This window comes from Dermochelys coriacea, chromosome 1 (assembly GCF_009764565.3).
Source record: "Dermochelys coriacea isolate rDerCor1 chromosome 1, rDerCor1.pri.v4, whole genome shotgun sequence".
Classification (NCBI taxonomy): Eukaryota; Metazoa; Chordata; order Testudines; family Dermochelyidae; genus Dermochelys; species Dermochelys coriacea.
In genome coordinates this window covers 187002841-187021444 of record NC_050068.2, presented here as the reverse complement: position 1 = coordinate 187021444, position 18604 = coordinate 187002841, and the positions used below count along the sequence as shown (strand labels likewise).

Below are 18604 nucleotides of genomic sequence, written 5' to 3'. Positions count from 1 at the left end.
GCGAGAGAGGAATACCTAGGGAACAGGGTCTGAGCACTTAGGAGAAATCCCAAGCTAAACTGCATTCTAAAAAAAAAATAAAACCACCACTCTGGATGTCGAGTTGGGGACTGGTAATGGATACATGGAGTCTTAGGAGGCTTGACTCCAGCTGGGAGCTGTGACAGGGGTAAGTGGGTAAGTGATGGGCTGTTCAGTGACTCATGAAGGGAGTTGATGGCTTCAGTCCAATTCCCCCCAGAGGCCCATGTGAGGGGGCTGGGGAAAAGCACAACCCCTGTTTTTTGCTAAAAGCAAAGGGGAGCGTCCCCCCTCTCCCTGGCTTAGGCAAGCAGCCTTTCCCCAGCATCTCTGCTCTGACTGGCGAAGTGAGAAATCTTCCTCTGGTTTCAGTCTACTCTAATCAATGGGTTCAGCCCAAAAACCCACTCAAAACAGGCACCTTCCTTGTCAGCCTGCCGTGGAGAAGCCAAGGATTGAATAGGCCTGGAACAGAATCTCTCTTCTCACGGGTACTCCCAGGCAGGGCGGAGGTGTGCTAGTTGGGGCTGGCAGAGGGGAAGTTTGCCCTGCAGCTGCTGGCACTCATCTGTTCCACAGATAAACAGTCCCAAGGCAGCATATCTACCACGAAAATCAGAAGGAAGAAAGTTTTAGAAGAAATGAATGGAACTCGGCAGTGGCAGGAAGGAGTTGTGGGGTTTGGTTTTGTTTTTTTTTTTTTTTGGCTGCCATTATAAATCCAGATGAAAGTGCTGCTCTAGGACTGCTAGTCTGTGTGAGCCTGCCAGAGCGAAAAGACAGTCGTACAAATGCCCCCACACGCACACATTGTACTTGACTGCAGGAGTCAAGGATCTGTCCTGCTGTTGGGGAAAGAGAGCGGTCATTAGGGACGGCTCAGTAAAATTGCCCAGGAGCTTGTGAGCCTGGAGCAGCAAGATGCTGAAGCAGGGTTGAACTAGCCCAGCAGTTGCTTGTTCCCAGCACAGAACTCCTCTAAAGTGAGAAACCAAAATGAGAGAAATCATTCCCCTTCTAAGGTTAACAGATTTGCAGGGTGATTTGAATATTGGCAGCAGGTGCATGTAGTCTACTTGGAGATGTCCTAGATTTTACCCAAAGGAGATGGAATAGCCTACCTTCTGCAATGTGTCTAGCTGTTAACTGAATGTGTATACAGTAATAATTCAGGTTTCAGAGTAGCAGCCGTGTTAGTCTGTATTCGCAAAAAGAAAAGGAGTACTTGTGGCACCTTAGAGACTAACAAATTTATTAGAGCATAAGCTTTCGTGAGCTACAGCTCACGATGAAGTGAGCTGTAGCTCACGAAAGCTTATGCTCTAATAAATTTGTTAGTCTCTAAGGTGCCACAAGTAATAATTTAGTGATAGCAAATAAATAAGTTGCTGCTTCAGAGAAAGAGGCAGGATGATAAACCCATCCCTGGTACCACTCCATTTATTTAAGATGGAGCTATAAAATTGGAGTCTGCAGCCTTCCCAGTGTCATGATGGGGAGAGCAAAGAGGAGCTGTTCTGATTCCCTTCAGCAAAAGGAGTCCTTACACACAAATCCTGTCTACCTGGTGTTGTTCTCTCTAGAAAGTGGTGTCTATATACAAAGTTCGGTACATGCAGTGCAAAGCCCTTGCCTAAATTCATAGGTTAGGGCCAGAAGAGAGAGAGTCAGATCTAGTCTGATCTGTATGATATACAGATCAATCTCTAGTCTGATCTGAATATCAAAGGCCACTAAATTTCTCCCAGTTACCCCTGTATAAAGTCTCAAAACCATTCTGTGTAGACAAACCCTCCATCAATCTTTTGCTACGTAGGCATGCCTGGGATAGAAAGCTTTCTGTGTGTGGCCTTCTTGTGTAGAAAGCTGGCTACAAAGAGGCTTTGCTGAATTCCCCAGAAGACCCAGAGCAGCTTCAGTGCAATTAAAATTGTAACCATTTCCCCAGCAGATCTCATAAATTACTAGAATAGAAGCTATTTTGTCTAGTGGCATTTAGAGGCTCTGCATGTCTGTAGAGCTTGTCAGTTCTTTGCTTTAGCTATTGGGCTGTAGAACTGGTACCTCTCCTGGCTGCTTCATAGGCAGAGGAAGTCTTCAAAGAACTGCTAGCTATCTCATTGCCCAGTAATGGAATTGTATATAAATGAATTGATAATGGCCCCTGACATCAGCCATCAGCCTGCTTTGGCCCCTGACATGAACCATCAGCCCCCTTTTAAGCCTGCTACAGGGGCCAGCAAGCACCTTCAGACTGCAGGGGTTATGAGATCCATACTGATGGCTAGAGCCCACTCCTCACCCATGCAAGGCTGGGGTCACAGAGATCTTTAATGCAAGTTCTGAATGTGCTGTCTGTGGAAAGCGCTTTAGCTGTAAGTGTGGCGCTAACGGGTATACAGCGATGCCTGTGTCCCTTCGAAGTAGTGGAGTTGGGGGGGGTACCCCAACATGGCAGGCACAGCTGCTCCATAGAGGTGTGCTTAGAGCCAATGTGTTGGTACTGAGTCAATGTCCTACTGTACCTGATTCAAAATGGCATGGGCCACCCATCTTAAGGAGCTGTCACAGCTTGTAGGGATCAAACTGCACTAGCAGACCTTGTAGCTTTGGGACTTAGTTACCCGAGATTGTCTTTCTTCCCATGAATACGTGCTACGCTAGTCAGGATCAGCAGAGGCTGAAATGGCGTGACCGCTATAAAAGTGAGGAGCTGCGAGCAGCGTGCTCTCAGAGGATCCTCTATTTTGAACCCCACCCCACAATCTGTTGGAGCCCAGACTTTTTAATCTTCCAAGCATGCAACAAAGCTTGTCTCTTCTCTCTCTTAGTAAGTCTGCTGAGGAGGGTGTCATTTGATGTGGATATATTTATGGGTGCACGTTTGTCTGCTTATATTATGATTAATGTATGAGACAGAGGCCCAGAGCACCAGATGGGCCCCTAGAGATGCATCTTTTTAAAATGAATGAATAGGCAATGCAAACTGAACTTGTAAGCTCCATTGTAGTAAGAAGGGGGTTTAGCAGCTCTGTAGCTTACAGGGCCTGCCAAATAGTCAAAGGAGGCTATGCCATTCGTGTGTGTGTGGGGGGGAAACCTAAATGTCAGACTAAGTTTACATTTTTGGAGTCTGTCTGCTAGTTTTTAGTGCATAAAGCAAATCGGAAATGTTTAGGCCAAGCTTCTTTTGAGCTATGAGAGGTTAAAACTCTTGTAAAAATTTGGTAGTTTTTCACTTTTTGAAAAATCTCAGAACTCAAATGGCTGCTTTTAATTTAGACTCTTTCTCTCACACCCCACCCCCACCCCCAGAAAAAAACCCAACAACAACAAACAACTAAGCCTGGGCAGGCCAAGGAGAAGTATGTATGGTTGATTGCAAGAGTTGTGCAGATGGGAGCAAAAATATTCAGACTTAAGAGGAAAATTTTCAAACACCCCTCTCCCAATCTATATAGCACCTTCTGCCGCTGCGCAGCCTGGAGACTTAAAAGGTGTCATTAGGCTTTTAGAGCTTGATCCTGCAGGGCGGGGCCCATGCCAGACCTGGCATTAATGCTAGCAGCCCTTGCCCTCATGAGAGACTTTCCAATAACTGGCTTGGAGCTCGACGGTGACCCTGCCGTAGCATGCACGTGCACAGTGGAGGGGAACATTCAGTAGGAAATCCTGTCTGTGTTTCAGCTTCCAAAGGGCTGTTATAAAGCACCATTAAAAGGATGACCAATCCTGAGAGTAGATTGAAATGCAAAGGAAAGCTCCATTGGAGAGCAGGGCAGGAATTTGTATAGTTTTTTGGCCCTTTTAGGCACCTCAGATGGCAAACTCTTGATGGCTCTGGCAGGGCCACAGGTTGTTAGTCTGTAGGTTCCCCACCTAAGGAAAGAATACCCCCCCCCCCCGGGGCTGTATCTACTATGCTGCCATTGCCAGGTGCTCACTTCGCTTTCTCTCTTTTTCAGTTCAGCAATGCTCCTGAGCCCCAAGCTCCACAGGGCCAGAACGACGTGTATAATGTAAGTGACTGCTGCTCTTGTGTCAACATGTTTTTAATTTGTTCATCCAGACATGCTCTCTCCTCTCCTCCCCTCCTGCTGTCCTTTGAATGAGGTGACTTTCTTCTGGCCAGAAGGCTCTCGGGATGAGCTGGATGAGGCAGATGAATGAGGAACAATCACAAGTGGGCAGTGTAGTAGCTACAAGATGAAGTGACTTCCCACTGGGGCGAGCTCCTAATAGCTCACCGTGGGAGAAACTTCCTTCTCACTCACCTGTAACCAGCGGAACGCTAGGACTCTGGTTTAAGGCTTGACTATATTAATGTGCAGAAGGTGCATTTGGCAAGTCCATTCACCAGAAGGGCGGGAACAGTTCATTCCAGTATTGAGCCAGTGCTCTCCAGTTGGCAGATGCAGCCAGTCCAATGCATGCACAGGAGATGGTGTGTGGGTCACAGAGTGCTGTCTGTAAGTCGATGAAACATACACGTGCTCATCAGCACATGCTTTCCTCTACAGAGGGCCTGACCCTGCCGTACTACCTCACACTGAGCAGTATGTACGTATTTGAGTAGCCCCATTTAAGTCACCTGTGTCTCTTCACTGTTCTGTGTGGTAGGGTTTAGAATATGGATATCTGGAATGCAACGCTTTAAGGGTCAAATGTGAACTCCTCCCAGATTATTTATTAACTATTGCTTGAATGTTGCATTGTGGGTTGCTGGAAAGGGAGTTGACCATAGATTGTCTGTAAGGTACCAAGTCTAACCTCTATGCTTATAAAGAGTACTCTAGTAATGGACCAGAGCACTACACTTGTAATAGTGATAGTACAAGTATATGGAACTATTAGACACTTATTTGTAAAAATACATGATATTGTATGCCTTTAAAAAAAACAACCACCACCCACAATGTCTCAACGTACTGTTGATCTCTTGACAGGAGAATTTTATTATTTTACCTTTAGAAATGAGGGAAGGTGATTAAAGGTTGATAAACTAATATATTTACACTGATTGATTTTTACCTGTTCTCAGGTAAGGAAGCTGGCTAATGCTCAGGGATCTGTTCAGTTATATAGCTTTTCTTCTACGCACTTGCACCCTGTCAGTTTCTCCCTTTGCTGATAGGGACAATATGGCACAGCACAGTGGCATGACTATCTTCCATTCAACCATGACAAGGCACTAGTATATTAAACTCTTGGGAAGGGAAAAAGAAAGAGAGTGATGTCACGCTACCCTTGCTTAATTAACCAGAATTCAGCATCAGCCCTAGAACAGGAACATGCTTGGGACTGATGTTTTAACCTGCCTCTCAGGCTTGGTGAGACCAGACTAAGTGGTCAGAACTACTACTACTGGTCAGAAATTGATCCTGTCTTGAGGTGCAGCAAATGGATGAATTTCAGTGTAAACTGAGACTCACTGACCTACTGGGGTCCAGATCTAACTTTAATACCCTCAGAGTAACATTTGGGGATTGGATTTTTATTTGACCCTGACAGCTGTCTGGGTCTGAATTTGGATCCAGCATTAGAATCCAAATGGTGGAAATCTCACTGCAACATGTTTGTTTGTTTGTTTGCTTGCTTGCTTGCCTTCCCCCCAACCCCTGTTCCGCCACATTCTCTCTGTCTGTAGGGCCCCCACTTACTGCTCCTGTGTTTTTTGAATGAGGCATCCACAATCCCCTTCCCATACCTGGCTCCTAGGTATTTGGTGCTTTGCAAGAGCTAGTAATTGACTTGACCCTCTTCTTCCCACTGAGGGCAGCCAGGGCCAGCAGCAGCAATGTCTGCTCCCTGCTGTGGGAGTGCCACACAGGAACTGCACACCCAAAAACATTGGTGTAGTCCTTGAGGTGGTTCCACTCTAAAGAGCCCAGGAAGGGTGGAGGCTTGTGGCTCTTCCTCCCAGAAGACAGCAAGGGTGAGTGTGGAATCTAGTGGGAGGATGGGGCAGGAGGATCTAGGCTAGATCAGAGCTAGACCCCAGAAGTAGCAACTGTCCATTTCCAGGTTTTGGATTTGAATGAAAGATGGGGTGGGATCAGACATGCAGAATCTGAGCACCACTGGGGTGATTCTGGTTCTTCTTTAAGTAACAGGGATCACTTTATCTCCTGTGGCTCGAGTCACCATGTCTCCATTGGTCTAGTCATGTGACTTGCTGTGTATCATAGAACATGGGAAGTATCACACTGGATCAGACCCATGGTCCTTCTTGACCAATATCCTGTCTTTTTATAGTGGCCAGTATCAGATGGTGCAGTGGATAATGCAAACAACTCCACAGTAGCAGATGTGAGAATCTAGTCCTCATGAAGTGTTTGCCTAGCCCCAGATAGCTAGAGATTAGTTTAAGATTTGAAGCATGAAGGTATTGGATTCCTTCCAATAAACTTTTTAGCATTAACTATTAATCTCTGGATAGTTTTATCCATATAAATGTGCAGTCTCTCTGAATCTTGCCATGTTCTTGACCTCAACCACATCCTGTGGCCACAGGATCATCTAATTGTTGATGGATGAAAAGTATTTCTTTGTATGTTTTTTGAATTTGACATCTTTTCAAGTCCATTGACTGTCCCCTTATTTCTTTTGATATGAGAAGGGGAGAACAGAAGCACCTGATCTATCCTCTTTTTATATCGTGCCTAATTTTGGGAACTTCTATCACAGCCCTCTCATATTTGTCTACTTTGTAAAGTAAACAATCAAGACAATCCCAATCAAGAGTGAGCTCAGGCAAAGGGTTTCCTGAATTTATTGAATGCAAATCAAGACTCTTTAAAAGCAGGGGAAAAATCAATGGTGTAATGTCATGGCTGATGTAGATATGGTATCAGTGTATCTTCTGTTAAATAGAATCAAATCTGCTCCAGTGTATGAGTATACATCCCCAGCTACTAGAGGGAGACAGCATAAAAAACCATAATCCTCTTTCAACTAACTGTGATTTGCCTTTAGCTCTAGGGGCAGGAAGATCTGAATTCTAGTGGATAGACTAGCAAGCAGGGTGGCTGGTGCATACAGCCCTAGATCATTAGTGTTGATTATTTTTCTTTTAAAACTACTTTTTGGCTTATTTATCAGTTTAACTTGTGCAGTAAATTGGATGTTGAAGCTGGAATTTCCTTCCAGTGTTAACTAAGCCAAGATCTAAGTTGCTTATTAGCACAGTGTCTGTCACTCTGACTACTTTTGCTTTTTCATTGCAGAAATTGTCTCATACAACCAGAGATGAATATGATGTTCTGGGAACTAAAAAGAGAGGCTCTGACCTTGAAATGGGAGGGAGAAATCAGGTAATTTCCTCTCACCCTGCACTCTTGTTTAACTTTCCTTTCTTCCGTGCTTACCCTCTCTCAAAAATGTGCATGTACCCATTCACACGATGTCCTGGCTAACGTGTACAAGCACCATTATCCTCTGTTAACCAAACATGTCTGATGTGCCATCTATGCTGCCTCTGAGGATTTGTCCACACCGGAGTAGATGCCTTAATGCTGAAGCAGGTTACTGGAGATTCTCAAGTGACAGTTCAACCTTAAGCAGGCTTTTGCAGCTGGCACGCTGCTGTGGTGTGGCTAGAATTGAGAGCTGCTGGATATAACTGACTTGGTTGTGGAAATCCTGCACCACCTCAGCCTCTTGGACATGGGTCCTATATGCCCTTAGCCACAGTGGGCTTAAGGCTAGACATAATTCACGTAACCCCTGAAACCTTTCCCTGGCATAGCTATGTTGGTGAGGGGGTGTAATGCGTTTTATTTTTTTTTAAAGCAGCGGAGCTGGGCCAGCACAAACTGCACTTATGGCACTCTAGGTTGTTTGGTTGGTTCAGGGAACTGACTAAGCTATGTGCAGTTTTGGCAGCATACCTGTGTCCATTCTAGGAGGGCATTGCTAGTATATCTCCAATGCTTTTTTGGGGGGGGGGGGTAATCACCTCTCTAATATAGCTGTGCCAGCAACAATCTTTAGCCTAACACTCAGAACGCCCTGCTCGTGTTGAAGCCTGTAGTTAATACTCTTCAAGTCTCTCACAAGGCAAGGGACGACCGTGGATAGAGACAAGAGTCCTAACAAATCACAAGGCTGGAGTCTTTGATGTGCAGACAGTAAAATCTTTACCCATGCTTTTCTTAGGCGCTCACAACAGCCTAGAATAGGAAAATCACACACCATCTCAAACCCAACGGATGTGGGGGTAGGGCATACAGGGGCTGAGTGCTCACTGTGGATCTGTGTGACACTTTAGCAAGTGCCAGTGAAGTAACATAACAGTCAAAGTAACTGCACTTGCTGAGACCTCACTGCTGTTGAAGAGGGAGGGGACGCCTTCCCCTTGCTAAGTGTTTCCCTGCAATGCAGATCAAGGGAGGCAGGTTTAGGCTTCAGTAAGCATAACAAATAAAAATAAACTACTTCAATGCAGCAGCTCTTCTACCCCCATCTGTCCAGCTGCCAGACTGGAGAGCCGTATGCAGAAAAAGATGGCAGTAATATGCGTCCACTGTGTACACTGGATACATAGAAACATGGCAGTACATAACCATGTCATTTTCATAGCTATGGCTAATACACAGCCTATGCACAGAGGTAAAGGATGCTGACAGTGGCTGTGTACTAGCTCTTCCCCTTTGTTTTTTCAGCAGAGAAGAAAGAAGCCTCAGGACACTGTTTACACTGTGAGTAAACGAAGGAGCTGCAGAGTGCTAAAGGCAGTGTTTGATACACTCTCTCACTCAGCAATGTCTCTCTGTGCTGATGTTGTGTGGTCAGGTTTTGGATATGTTCCCCATGCTGTCACCTTTCCCCAAAAATGAGCTAGACTGACGCACTTCATAGGGGGAGGATGGGGACTGTACAGAGAGATACTGCCTACCCCCAGCACTTACTGCCCCAGTCTATGGAATATTTTTGCTTTCAGTTGGCCCCCTGCCTGATCTCTCTGAAGCAGCATTGGCAGAACTTCCCTTATAACTAACTGCATGCCCAGAAGTATCTTACTTAAGATACTGGTTCATTAACACTACCACAGTGAAGGGGAACAATATCCTACCCTGAAGGGAAGCAGACAGCCATAGTGATCTGGAGAATTAGCACTGGAGTCCTGCTCAACTTCTCCCTGGATTTCCATCCTGTGTTGGAAATTTACAGCTGCATGTAGGAGTCAGTCGGTTTCCCTTACAGACTTTCAGCACCACCTGAGTTAGCACAGGTTGATTGCAGCAGGTCCCTGAGAGTTAGTAAACCCCTTCCCATAGAACATCCAGGAGGATATCCTCTTCCACTCACCTTGCAGAGCTCCTTTCTCTCCCTCCCTCTATAGCCTGAGCAGTACCCTCCGCCTGGCCCTCAGTTCAGCTTTCTCTCTAAATAGGGTGCCTATAATCCTTGGGTGATATGGTCACCCCTACAGCCAGAGGAGCTGTTTTGAACCTTGGTTGACCCTGGGATTTTCTAGTGAAGGAGCCAATTACCAGTTAGTTGAGTTGGTGCTATGAAGAAGTACTGGTAGAATAAATAGTCCATTAGATTCCATCCATGCTGCATATTCTTTGGCTTGTCCCATGCAACGTGCCACACAAAGACCAACTAGTCTGAGGTATAGAGGAAAACCCTGCACATAGTACTAATCAATCTTGAGACTCTTCATGACCACAGTCCAAGAAAAGTCATCTGGTGGTCTATGAAATGAAACAGGTGGCTGAAGGCTAGCCAGACTCATCCAGGATCTGTATCAGGGTTCTATTACCACAGTTAGGCCATACAGAGAAACTGAACAGTTTCTAGTAAGAGTTGGAATACACCATGGCTTGGCAAAAAGTCCCTTATTATTTAACATGGGTGTTATGAACTCACAGAAAACAGCCAGAGCGTAGCACCTGCCGCATGCTTTTTGCGGCTGATGATGTGCTTGTGGGGGAGAGCCAAGAGGAAGTGGAAGATGATTTCAGAGATGGAGGGGGCATACTTGAAAGAAAGGGCATGAAAATCAGCTGCAGTAAAACAGAGTATAGGGGCTGTTGATTCGATACCGTGCAGGAAGATGCTAAGACTATGTCTGGAGGGCAGCCATTACTAATAGGTACCGAAGTTCAAGGACCTAGGTTCAATAGTAAAGGAGAGCTCAGCAACTAACTTGAGCAAAATAGGAAAGGCATGGACTAAAATGGAGAGAAGTGAGCTGAGTGCTCCACATAGGCAAATGCCTAGCAGATTGAAAACAAAGATCTTGCAAGACAGTAATGAGGTCTGCACATTTGCATGGCTCTAATGCTGGGCACTGAGGAAGAGAGAAGCAGATCTTGAATACAGTGGAAATGAATGCATTAAACTGGATGCTTGCAGTTAGAAGGATGGAGAAGAAGACTAGAAGAACATGTAGGAAACAGGATGATATCCACCATTTTAAGTTTAAGAGAAGGGTTGGAAGACTGAGCTAAATGTCTACAAAAGTATTTGATTAGCTGTCGAATTTCCAAGAAACTGTTTTAAAGACAGACTGGACTGGAGAAGGTCTCAAAGAACCAATCTCATATAGATGGAACTAAGGCTAGGAGTCATCTGAGGGAGGGAAGGGATTAGAAGTGAAAGGGAGGGAAAGGAACAACTCTGCAGTGGGGCTAAGGATATCAATGGGGCTAGCACATCTTCTTACACTGCTAATGCTGTTCTCTAAATTTGGTTGCCAGTCTTTGCAGAAGGACAAGATGGGCGAGGCATACAGTGAAATTGGGAAGAAGGGAGAGGTAAGTGGTACCTTTCTTTTCAAGAAGGGCAGGTATAATGATGCGAAGAATTTTCCATCCCATATAAGAGGTTCCCACTACAACACACACAAAGTTAATTCCCAATTAAAAAAAAACAAACCACCCCACTAAAGCAAGAATTGATTTCTTTCCCATAGCAGCCACAGTCTACTAGTGCTTTCCAAACAGCTAATACATTAAATATTGAAGTGCTTTGAAAGCTATTGATGAAAAGCACTCGATAAAAACCAGGTCTTATTAATAAAAAGGAGTACTGGTGGCACCTTAGAGACTAACAAATTTATTAGAGCTTAAGCTTTCGTGAGCTACAGCTCACTTCATCGGATGCAAATGCATCCGATGAAGTGAGCTGTAGCTCACGAAAGCTTATGCTCTAATAAATTTTAGTCTCTAAGGTGCCACAAGTACTCCTTTTCTTTTTGCAAATACAGACTAACACGGCTGCTACTCTGAAACAGGTCTTATTAATGTAACTTTTACTTCTGTTCATGACTTGAGTGCAGCCTTAGAGGTTAGACAGAAGATAGTATCCCATTGATACTAGAAACAGACGGTTACACCACTGCCATTATGCTGGGCATTCAGTTCTGTGTCTGCAGAATAACTTCAGGGAAAAAATTAAATGTGCTGATTTTTAAAAACTATTAGACCAATTTTCTTCCCTCCCAGCTTAATTTAAGTTTCACTGGAAAGTCTGAAGAAAAGCGGTACTGTAGTTTCAAAGTTCTGAATGGTTGATGCCAAGTGAATTTTGGACTGTGTGTCAGTTTGCAAACATCACTAGGAAAAATCTGTTGTGCACGCTTGGTGCACAGTTTACAAGGGCTCCAATTTCCCCCCCTCAAACCAAATAAAGGCACTCATCGTTCTGGGTAAGGATCATACCCTTGCTGAGTTTCAACTCTCAAGCATCTTTATGGTAGTTCTTGCTAAAATTGCATAGGTAGACTTGTTTTTAAAAAAAGGTAAATACCCCTTTTCTTTTCCTGTCACTCAAACAGGTATGGGCCTGGGGTCAAAGGTCCAAACAAAAATTCACCTTCAGAAAAAGACAAATTGGAGAATTTCATCCTCAATAAGAATATTTTGTTTCAGAAAGCTGTGAAAACAAGGGTATTTAAACTTTAGTGGGCACTACAGCTGATAATGTTCACCTAACCCCCCCTCAGATAGGGGTGTGCATGCAGCTTGTCAACTCACCCTTTCGTACATACATCGTAGTGCCTAAGGACTGCTGCAGCCACTCTTTGAAATGTCACACTTGGTTCACTTGGAAACCTGCATCTTGCATGATGCTGTGGTCAGCTGGTTGATCTGACAAAACACCATTCCAAGGGAAATGTTTCATTGATTGGAATTCAGGTGATAAGGCTGGTTTTTCTTCTGAAAGCCGAGAGAGACCAACAGCTTCTGGGGCTATTTACGTGCATGTCATTTTACTGAATGCTGTTTTGAGTTTGTTGTTTCCTAAAGGGCCCATGAATGCTTCCTTTGCATCATAGGCTGTTCACAAAATTAACGCTGGGTGAATAGCTGAAGGTTAGGAAACTTACTGCATTGCCCTCTGTATTTAGTAGAGTGCAGAGTCACTTGGCCTCACATGGCATGCAGTTGTCACCACCTGAGAAGTGAGGGCCGTTTCTTAATTGTATCTGGCCTAAAAAATAGGAGGCACTTTTGTGAACACTACAGTAAATCACAGCACTCTTACTACATAAAGCACTAGTGGCTATTAATCCATGGCTTCTCTCTTACTTCCCAAAGCACCAGAGGCGGCGAGGCAAAGGGAATGATGGCCTACCAGGTAGGGAGTGCATACGTGGTAATGTTCTCATCTAATTCAATAATTGGGATTGCAGTTCCTAACTGTATGTCTAACCTTTGTTTGCTAATGAATGATGCTATGGGGCTTTAGAGTGTCTGTGTGACCAGAGGTGATATGCTGCTGCTACTTCAAAGCTAAGAACCGCCCACTGTAACCCTTTGTTAAAAGTAGCCCAGATCATCTTAAATGTCCCTGCTATTTGTATTTTCTAGCAGGAGAGGGAGGTGCTCTACACTAGTCCCAAAACTCTGGCAGCTGGACTTCCTATTTGCTCCCTCTGTCTGCTCTATAGTCCCTGATCCAGATAGGTCAGCTGTAACATGTAAAGGATGCGTCTGGTTGTTCTTGAAGTAGCTTGACTTAGCTGCTGCCTAATATGACCAACTGTTGGTTAGGGGCTGCCTAGCATCTGTAGTGACTCAAAGGTGAAATCAAAAACTTAGTTCTCCTGGTTTAGGGCAGATGCTGCCCACCAGCTTCAGTCAACAAGCAGCTTTCGTTATCTTACAGTATTGAACAGGCAGGTTCATTAGGGGATTTTCATTTTCTCTGGCACATGTGGCATTGACCACTAGCAGCAGGGAGTTAGACCAGCACTGCACACGAGTTCAAACTGGTATTTTTACCTGAACCGGAACTGAACTGGAAGAAAAAAGTTGGGTGATGGGTTTAAAATAAAGGTTTGGCATTTTAAGCTCAATATTTTAAGCTATTGTGAACTTCTTTCATGAAACCACCACCAGGCCTGGCTGAGGCCTGTCTACACTAAAAAGGCTGTAGCACTTCAGTGAAGACGCTACCTACGCTGACAGTAGAGCTTCTCCAGTTGGCACAGGTAGGGTACTCCATCTCCCTGAGAGGCAGTAGCTATCTCGAGGGGAGAAGCCCTCCCAGTGCCATAGCATGGTCTACACCATGAGTTAGGTTAGTATAACTGTGCTGTAGCGATGCAGTTAAACCAACCTAAGTTGCTAGTGTCAACCAAGCCCTAGTATAAGGAGAATAGAAGGAGGCAAGTCCACAGCATAGGAGGGAGGGGGGCAGTTTAGGGACTGTCCACCAAATGAGGCAGCCGGGGCCCAGAGATAGTTGAAGCATTGTTGGATATTTGGTATGTGCTAATAAAAACCCCTGGCAGAGAGGGCCCGAGCCCAGGTCAGCTGGCTAGGCTGAAGCCCAGCCTTTGAGACCGAATTCAGAACCAAAACATCTACACTGCTATTTTTAGCCCCACCACATGAACCCTGTGAGCTTATTGACCTGGGCTCTGAGACCCTGGGCCATGGTCTCTTATTGCTGTGTTAGACATACCCTCTGAGGTTCCCCTGGAGGGAGAGAAGAGGTGGAATGCTCCCTGGTCCAGGAGTTAGTAACTTTTCAAGTCCAAGGAAAAAGGTAATAGCTTCCATCCCAAGGGCAATGCATTCCTACAGATGCCCCCCCCCCCCCCCAAGGCAGGGCCCATGCCCTAAACTCACTTATCCTTTCCTATATGGGACCGCTGCAGTGCAAGAGCAAATGGTTGAAGATGTGATCTGAGGGAACTAAAACAGTGTTCTTAAAAAAGTTTAACAGGAAAACTATGAAAACTCATGTTAAAGTTGAAAAATAAATAAATGGTCCAATAAAGGCTTCAATTTTAAATTTTAACTCTTTGAGTTTACTTCCACTAAGACTGGTTTACTGTTTTGAACTGATTCACATCTAATTTCAAACTTGTTTTGGTGGCTGGAAGCAGAACCGACAGAACAAAATATAGGCTGACCCTGCCCCCAGCTACCAGCCCAGGTGCCCTACTCCAGTACTGAAGTTTGTTGGAGGAGCCTGGCAGATGTATTAAGGCATTGAAGCTGAGATGATCATCTTATATTCCCTAGGGAAGTCCCTCATGGAGAGTCAAGGTGGGGGACGTGGGGAAAAAAAGAGCTTTTTTTCCTTCTCTCAACTTTTGGTGAGCAACTTTTTCATGTGGTCATACTTGTAGCTGAGGACTGAGTGGGATCTCCCTGAGACGCTTTCTCCATGAAGGCCTTAGTTGCAGGCTTGATCACTACAAATTCCCCAGTAGGAGAACAGAACATTTTGCTGAAGTCGAATGGAGACTGACTCATGCTACAAGTGGGTTGTTGGGTTACTGGCTTGGGATGTGGGACACGCAGGTTAAAGTCTCTACTTGGCCGATTTGGAATGAGTTGGGGTAAGGAAAAACCTTCTGATCTCAATGAGGCAGAACAAAGACTTGAACCTGGATCTTCCACATCCCCAGTAAACATAACTTACACAGACCCATACGTACCTGAAAGTGCCATGAACTTGAACGGTCGTCGGCTGGTCAGCTCTAACCAGCCGCAATGATTTTGTTCAAGGCCGGTTTCAGCTAGGCCCTTGTGAGATTATAGACTCACAGAAAGGTAGGACTGGCTGGAGGACCAAGTAAACCTATGAATGTTCAGTATCAGCAGTGAGCTAAGAAACGTACCTTTAAAGTGGCACAGAGCATCTTGCTTTAGCCAGTATCTACAGCCTGCAGGAGTCCCAGCAGCTCATTGCTTAGTTAGCTGTAGATGGAGCCTTTGGGCCTCAAGTACCTCAGAATCTTGTGTGCTGGTTCTTCATCACTTTAGTATACTGTTGCAATCAGTGCAAAGGATGCTGGGACAAGTAAAGTAAATAAAGCCATTTGTCACAGCTAACTGAGTGATGCCAAAGACCATTTTGGAATAGAAAATCAGAGGGGCTAGGGCGGACTGAACTGGGGAGAAAAGGGATTGATGAGTACTCTTCCATCTGTCAGTGCTGCTGCCATACCAATGCACCAGGCTGGTGGCAGAAGCTGTGTTAAACTCAGGTGTCCTGTTCAAATTCCTACTTGGGTCAGTGCAGAGGGAAATTTAGGGAAGCAGAATGCACTTTCAGTTGGCTATAGCTTATTGTGGTGCATAGCTCTACCTAGCTGACATTTGTCCACTGTTCAGACATAGCCACTATGTGAGTGAACATGCTGCTGCTGAGGTTAGTATTGTAAAGCACTGTTGAGCTTTCAGGGTGAGTTACTATAGCAATGTTTTTCATTAACCCTATTCAGTGTGCATCTTACCTTCAGGGTAACTGATGGCCATTGACCTTTCATCTTCAAGGGAAATAGTGATCTGAACAAGTGCCTCTCATCCACTGCTACAGATCAGATTAGTGAGCTGAACACCCGCTCCCACTTCAGGCAAGACTAAAGGCAGGCGACTGGTCCTCATCCACCTTACCCTCTCTTTCTTCTTTCAGGGACTCAGCTCTGCAACCAAGGACACATATGATGCCCTCCAGATGCAGTCACTGCCCTCTCACTAAGTGGCATTCATGCAGTGGATGGACAAGACTGAGAAGTCCACATGTTATGGGGGAGGAGAGAAGGGAAACAATCATCAATCCAAAAAGGCCGTTCAGTCAAGACCCAGTTTTTCAGGACTGCAAATTACATGTGTGTGAATTCATTGCACAAAGTAGGACAAGTCTGGATTAGTTCCCCTCCTCCCTTACTATACAATATCAAGCTTAGCTTTTAAATGTACTTATCTGTAAAACTATTCCTAATGATACTGGCTGTTTTGTACCAGCAAGTGTTGCCAGGAGACTAGGACTTTGGGTTCTCTTCCCCTCATGAGCTGGTTTCTCTGGCTATTTAAAAAAGCAAAACAAAAGACCCCCCCAAACTACACCCCATTTACCCACCTCACCAGGTGGCTGATGTTTAATTGCTCGCTAAAGCACTTTTAAGGTCCTCGAAGGAAGGTGCTTTAGCTATGCCCAGTATATCTACAGGAAGAATAATCTGCATCAGCATAACTAGGGCAGTCTAGCACTAATATTTTTCTGCTGTAAATTTAGCTTTATTTCTAAGCTGATTTAGCTGTGGAGAGCTGTTCTTACTGTAAACGACAACACATTCCTCGAGTGAAAGACAAATGCTAAAAGCTGGCTGAGGAGGAATCAGTGCTAGGCTGCAACAAGCGATCGATCAAGGAAAACAACATCCCAGTGTGAACAACTCTTGCAACACATGGATAGCATCCAGAAATGCTAATGGAAATATATGAAAGCTAGGACATCTTTACCAGCAAGGTTCCACAGTAAAAACAGGAGTGGTGCAGCATACAGATTTTACCACCTCCATCCATTATGATGTGAGCCAAGGGACTAGGCCTCTGTAAGGACTGACATTTGAAATAATGCTGGAGAACACTGGGAAAGTTGGGATTTAATTAAAAGGGAAGTTTTTTTAATAGACAATCCAAAACTGACCTCTCTCTTCCCTCACTGTTGCTCAACCACACAATTTTTTAAGGGATATTCCTTCCCCCCCTTAAAGTACAGCACCAAAGTACGTTCCTGTTATATAAAACAATGCCAGCAAGTGATGAGTATATTGCTTAAGAAAAGTGTACAAAAGCCAAAAGAAATGTAAGAATTTGTAAATACCTTGCAGGATAAGTTAAAGATGAGCAATACAGATTCAATACAAAGGTGATGGTGGCTCAGCAATTCAGACGGTATTTGGTAAGGTAATAAAATTGATGGGGAAGCCATGGATGCGTAAATGTGTTAACCTGAGCCTTGTGCCATTCCTGTCATTGCTATCCTACCACAAGGGCTGCTTGCACCCACCTGAACTGTCACAATTGTGATGTCAAACTAAGCAAGGCTGGACAGGTTAGTACTTGCTGGAAGGCTTCCATCAAAGTATTGCTGAAATCTGTGCTGGTGGCAGCAATATCTTCAGGCTGGTCTGTATGTAGGTATTTTTTGCACTGCTTTAATAATTATATTGGTTTAGAAAAGGTACATTTGCTGCAATGAGCTATACTAATGTAAACACCTTTCATAGTGTTATCAATGCATCTGCAGTGGGGGTATTGGTGGTTCTACCACAATTTTTTGTACCACCGAACTATATAGTTTCTAAACCAATACAAATACTTGCTGTAGACAAGCCCCTTAATATGGCATTGGAGGCCCTCTCAAATATAAATTTTTGGACTTACTATTCCTGTTGTGAGACAAAATGATTAGAGGCCTGGAAAGACTGAGTAAAGGGGGGATATGCTAGAGTGTTCGCTAAAATAACGAACAGAGAAGGTAAATCCAGCACTCATATTTACCCCCTTTGTAATACAAGCCCAAATGGCCAGTCACTGAAATTAGAAGACACTGAGTTTACAACTGCCAAAAAGAAATTTTATATACCCCATAAATAAGCTAGGACTTGACAGCTATAGGGTAGTAAAGCCAAGAGTTTCATATTAAACAGAAAAAAAAAAAAAAGAGGTGGATTTAAAAACCCCTCATCTGTGTTAGGGAATAAGACAACCACAAACCGGGGGTGGGGGGAGTTCTCCTTTATGCCGTCTCTGGCTCTAGCAGTTCTTCCAGGACTCGCAAGGCATCGAACGTGCAAGGTGGTTTGAAGACTAACGGGCTGGCCCTAGTGCTAGGCACATGGTAATTGCATCCTTTCCTATTTTCCAAATTCATTCTTTACATTCAAGAACTTTGCCCACAGTCCCAAGAAGACAACCCAGGCTGCTGATCCTCTTAAAAAAGAGTGGACAATGCAATGGTGCCAGAGCAAAAGCTTCTAGATAGAGCTGATCACCAGCAATATCCTGCAATCTGTTGGGCACAACTGACAAATAGCAGAGGGAACATCTCTCAGGCCCAGCTTGGTGGATCTAAGGAACAGAAATAAGGAGATTTTTGCCCTTCAACTATTGACATGTATTTAAAAACCACAAACAAGTGCATACATGTTAAAACACTTGGAAAATGGTTAATGATGTTTACAACAGAAATGAACTGTACAGTTACAGTAAGTTTTAATATATATAAAAAATTACAGCAGACAAATGCATCTACACAAAATCTACCATTTCATCCTGATTCACTGTAATCTACACAATCTCTCAATGCCTATAGCCACCTG

The 18604-nt window shown here is 44.4% G+C and overlaps 1 protein-coding gene across 5 annotated transcripts in view; it reads left to right on the top strand.

Annotated features, from left to right (window-relative positions):
- CD247 (CD247 molecule) overlaps window positions 1-17210 on the top strand; it is a 91623-nt gene extending 74413 nt beyond the window's left edge. Inside the window, exons 3-8 of one of the 5 annotated variants that reach the window (XM_038407801.2) lie at window positions 3987-4040; window positions 7248-7334; window positions 8685-8720; window positions 10731-10787; window positions 12573-12606; window positions 15902-17210. In XM_038407801.2, coding sequence (XP_038263729.1) covers window positions 3987-4040; window positions 7248-7334; window positions 8685-8720; window positions 10731-10787; window positions 12573-12606; window positions 15902-15975 — 342 coding nt within the window. In that variant the 3' untranslated portion in view covers window positions 15976-17210. Of the gene's footprint in view, window positions 1-3986; window positions 4041-7247; window positions 7335-8684; window positions 8721-10730; window positions 11040-11266; window positions 11829-12572; window positions 12613-15901 lie in introns of those variants that run through there. The other 4 variants (XM_043510011.1, XM_043510008.1, XR_006279645.1 and 1 more) reach the window with 4 other exon arrangements.
- Window positions 17211-18604: the final 1394 nt, after the last annotated feature.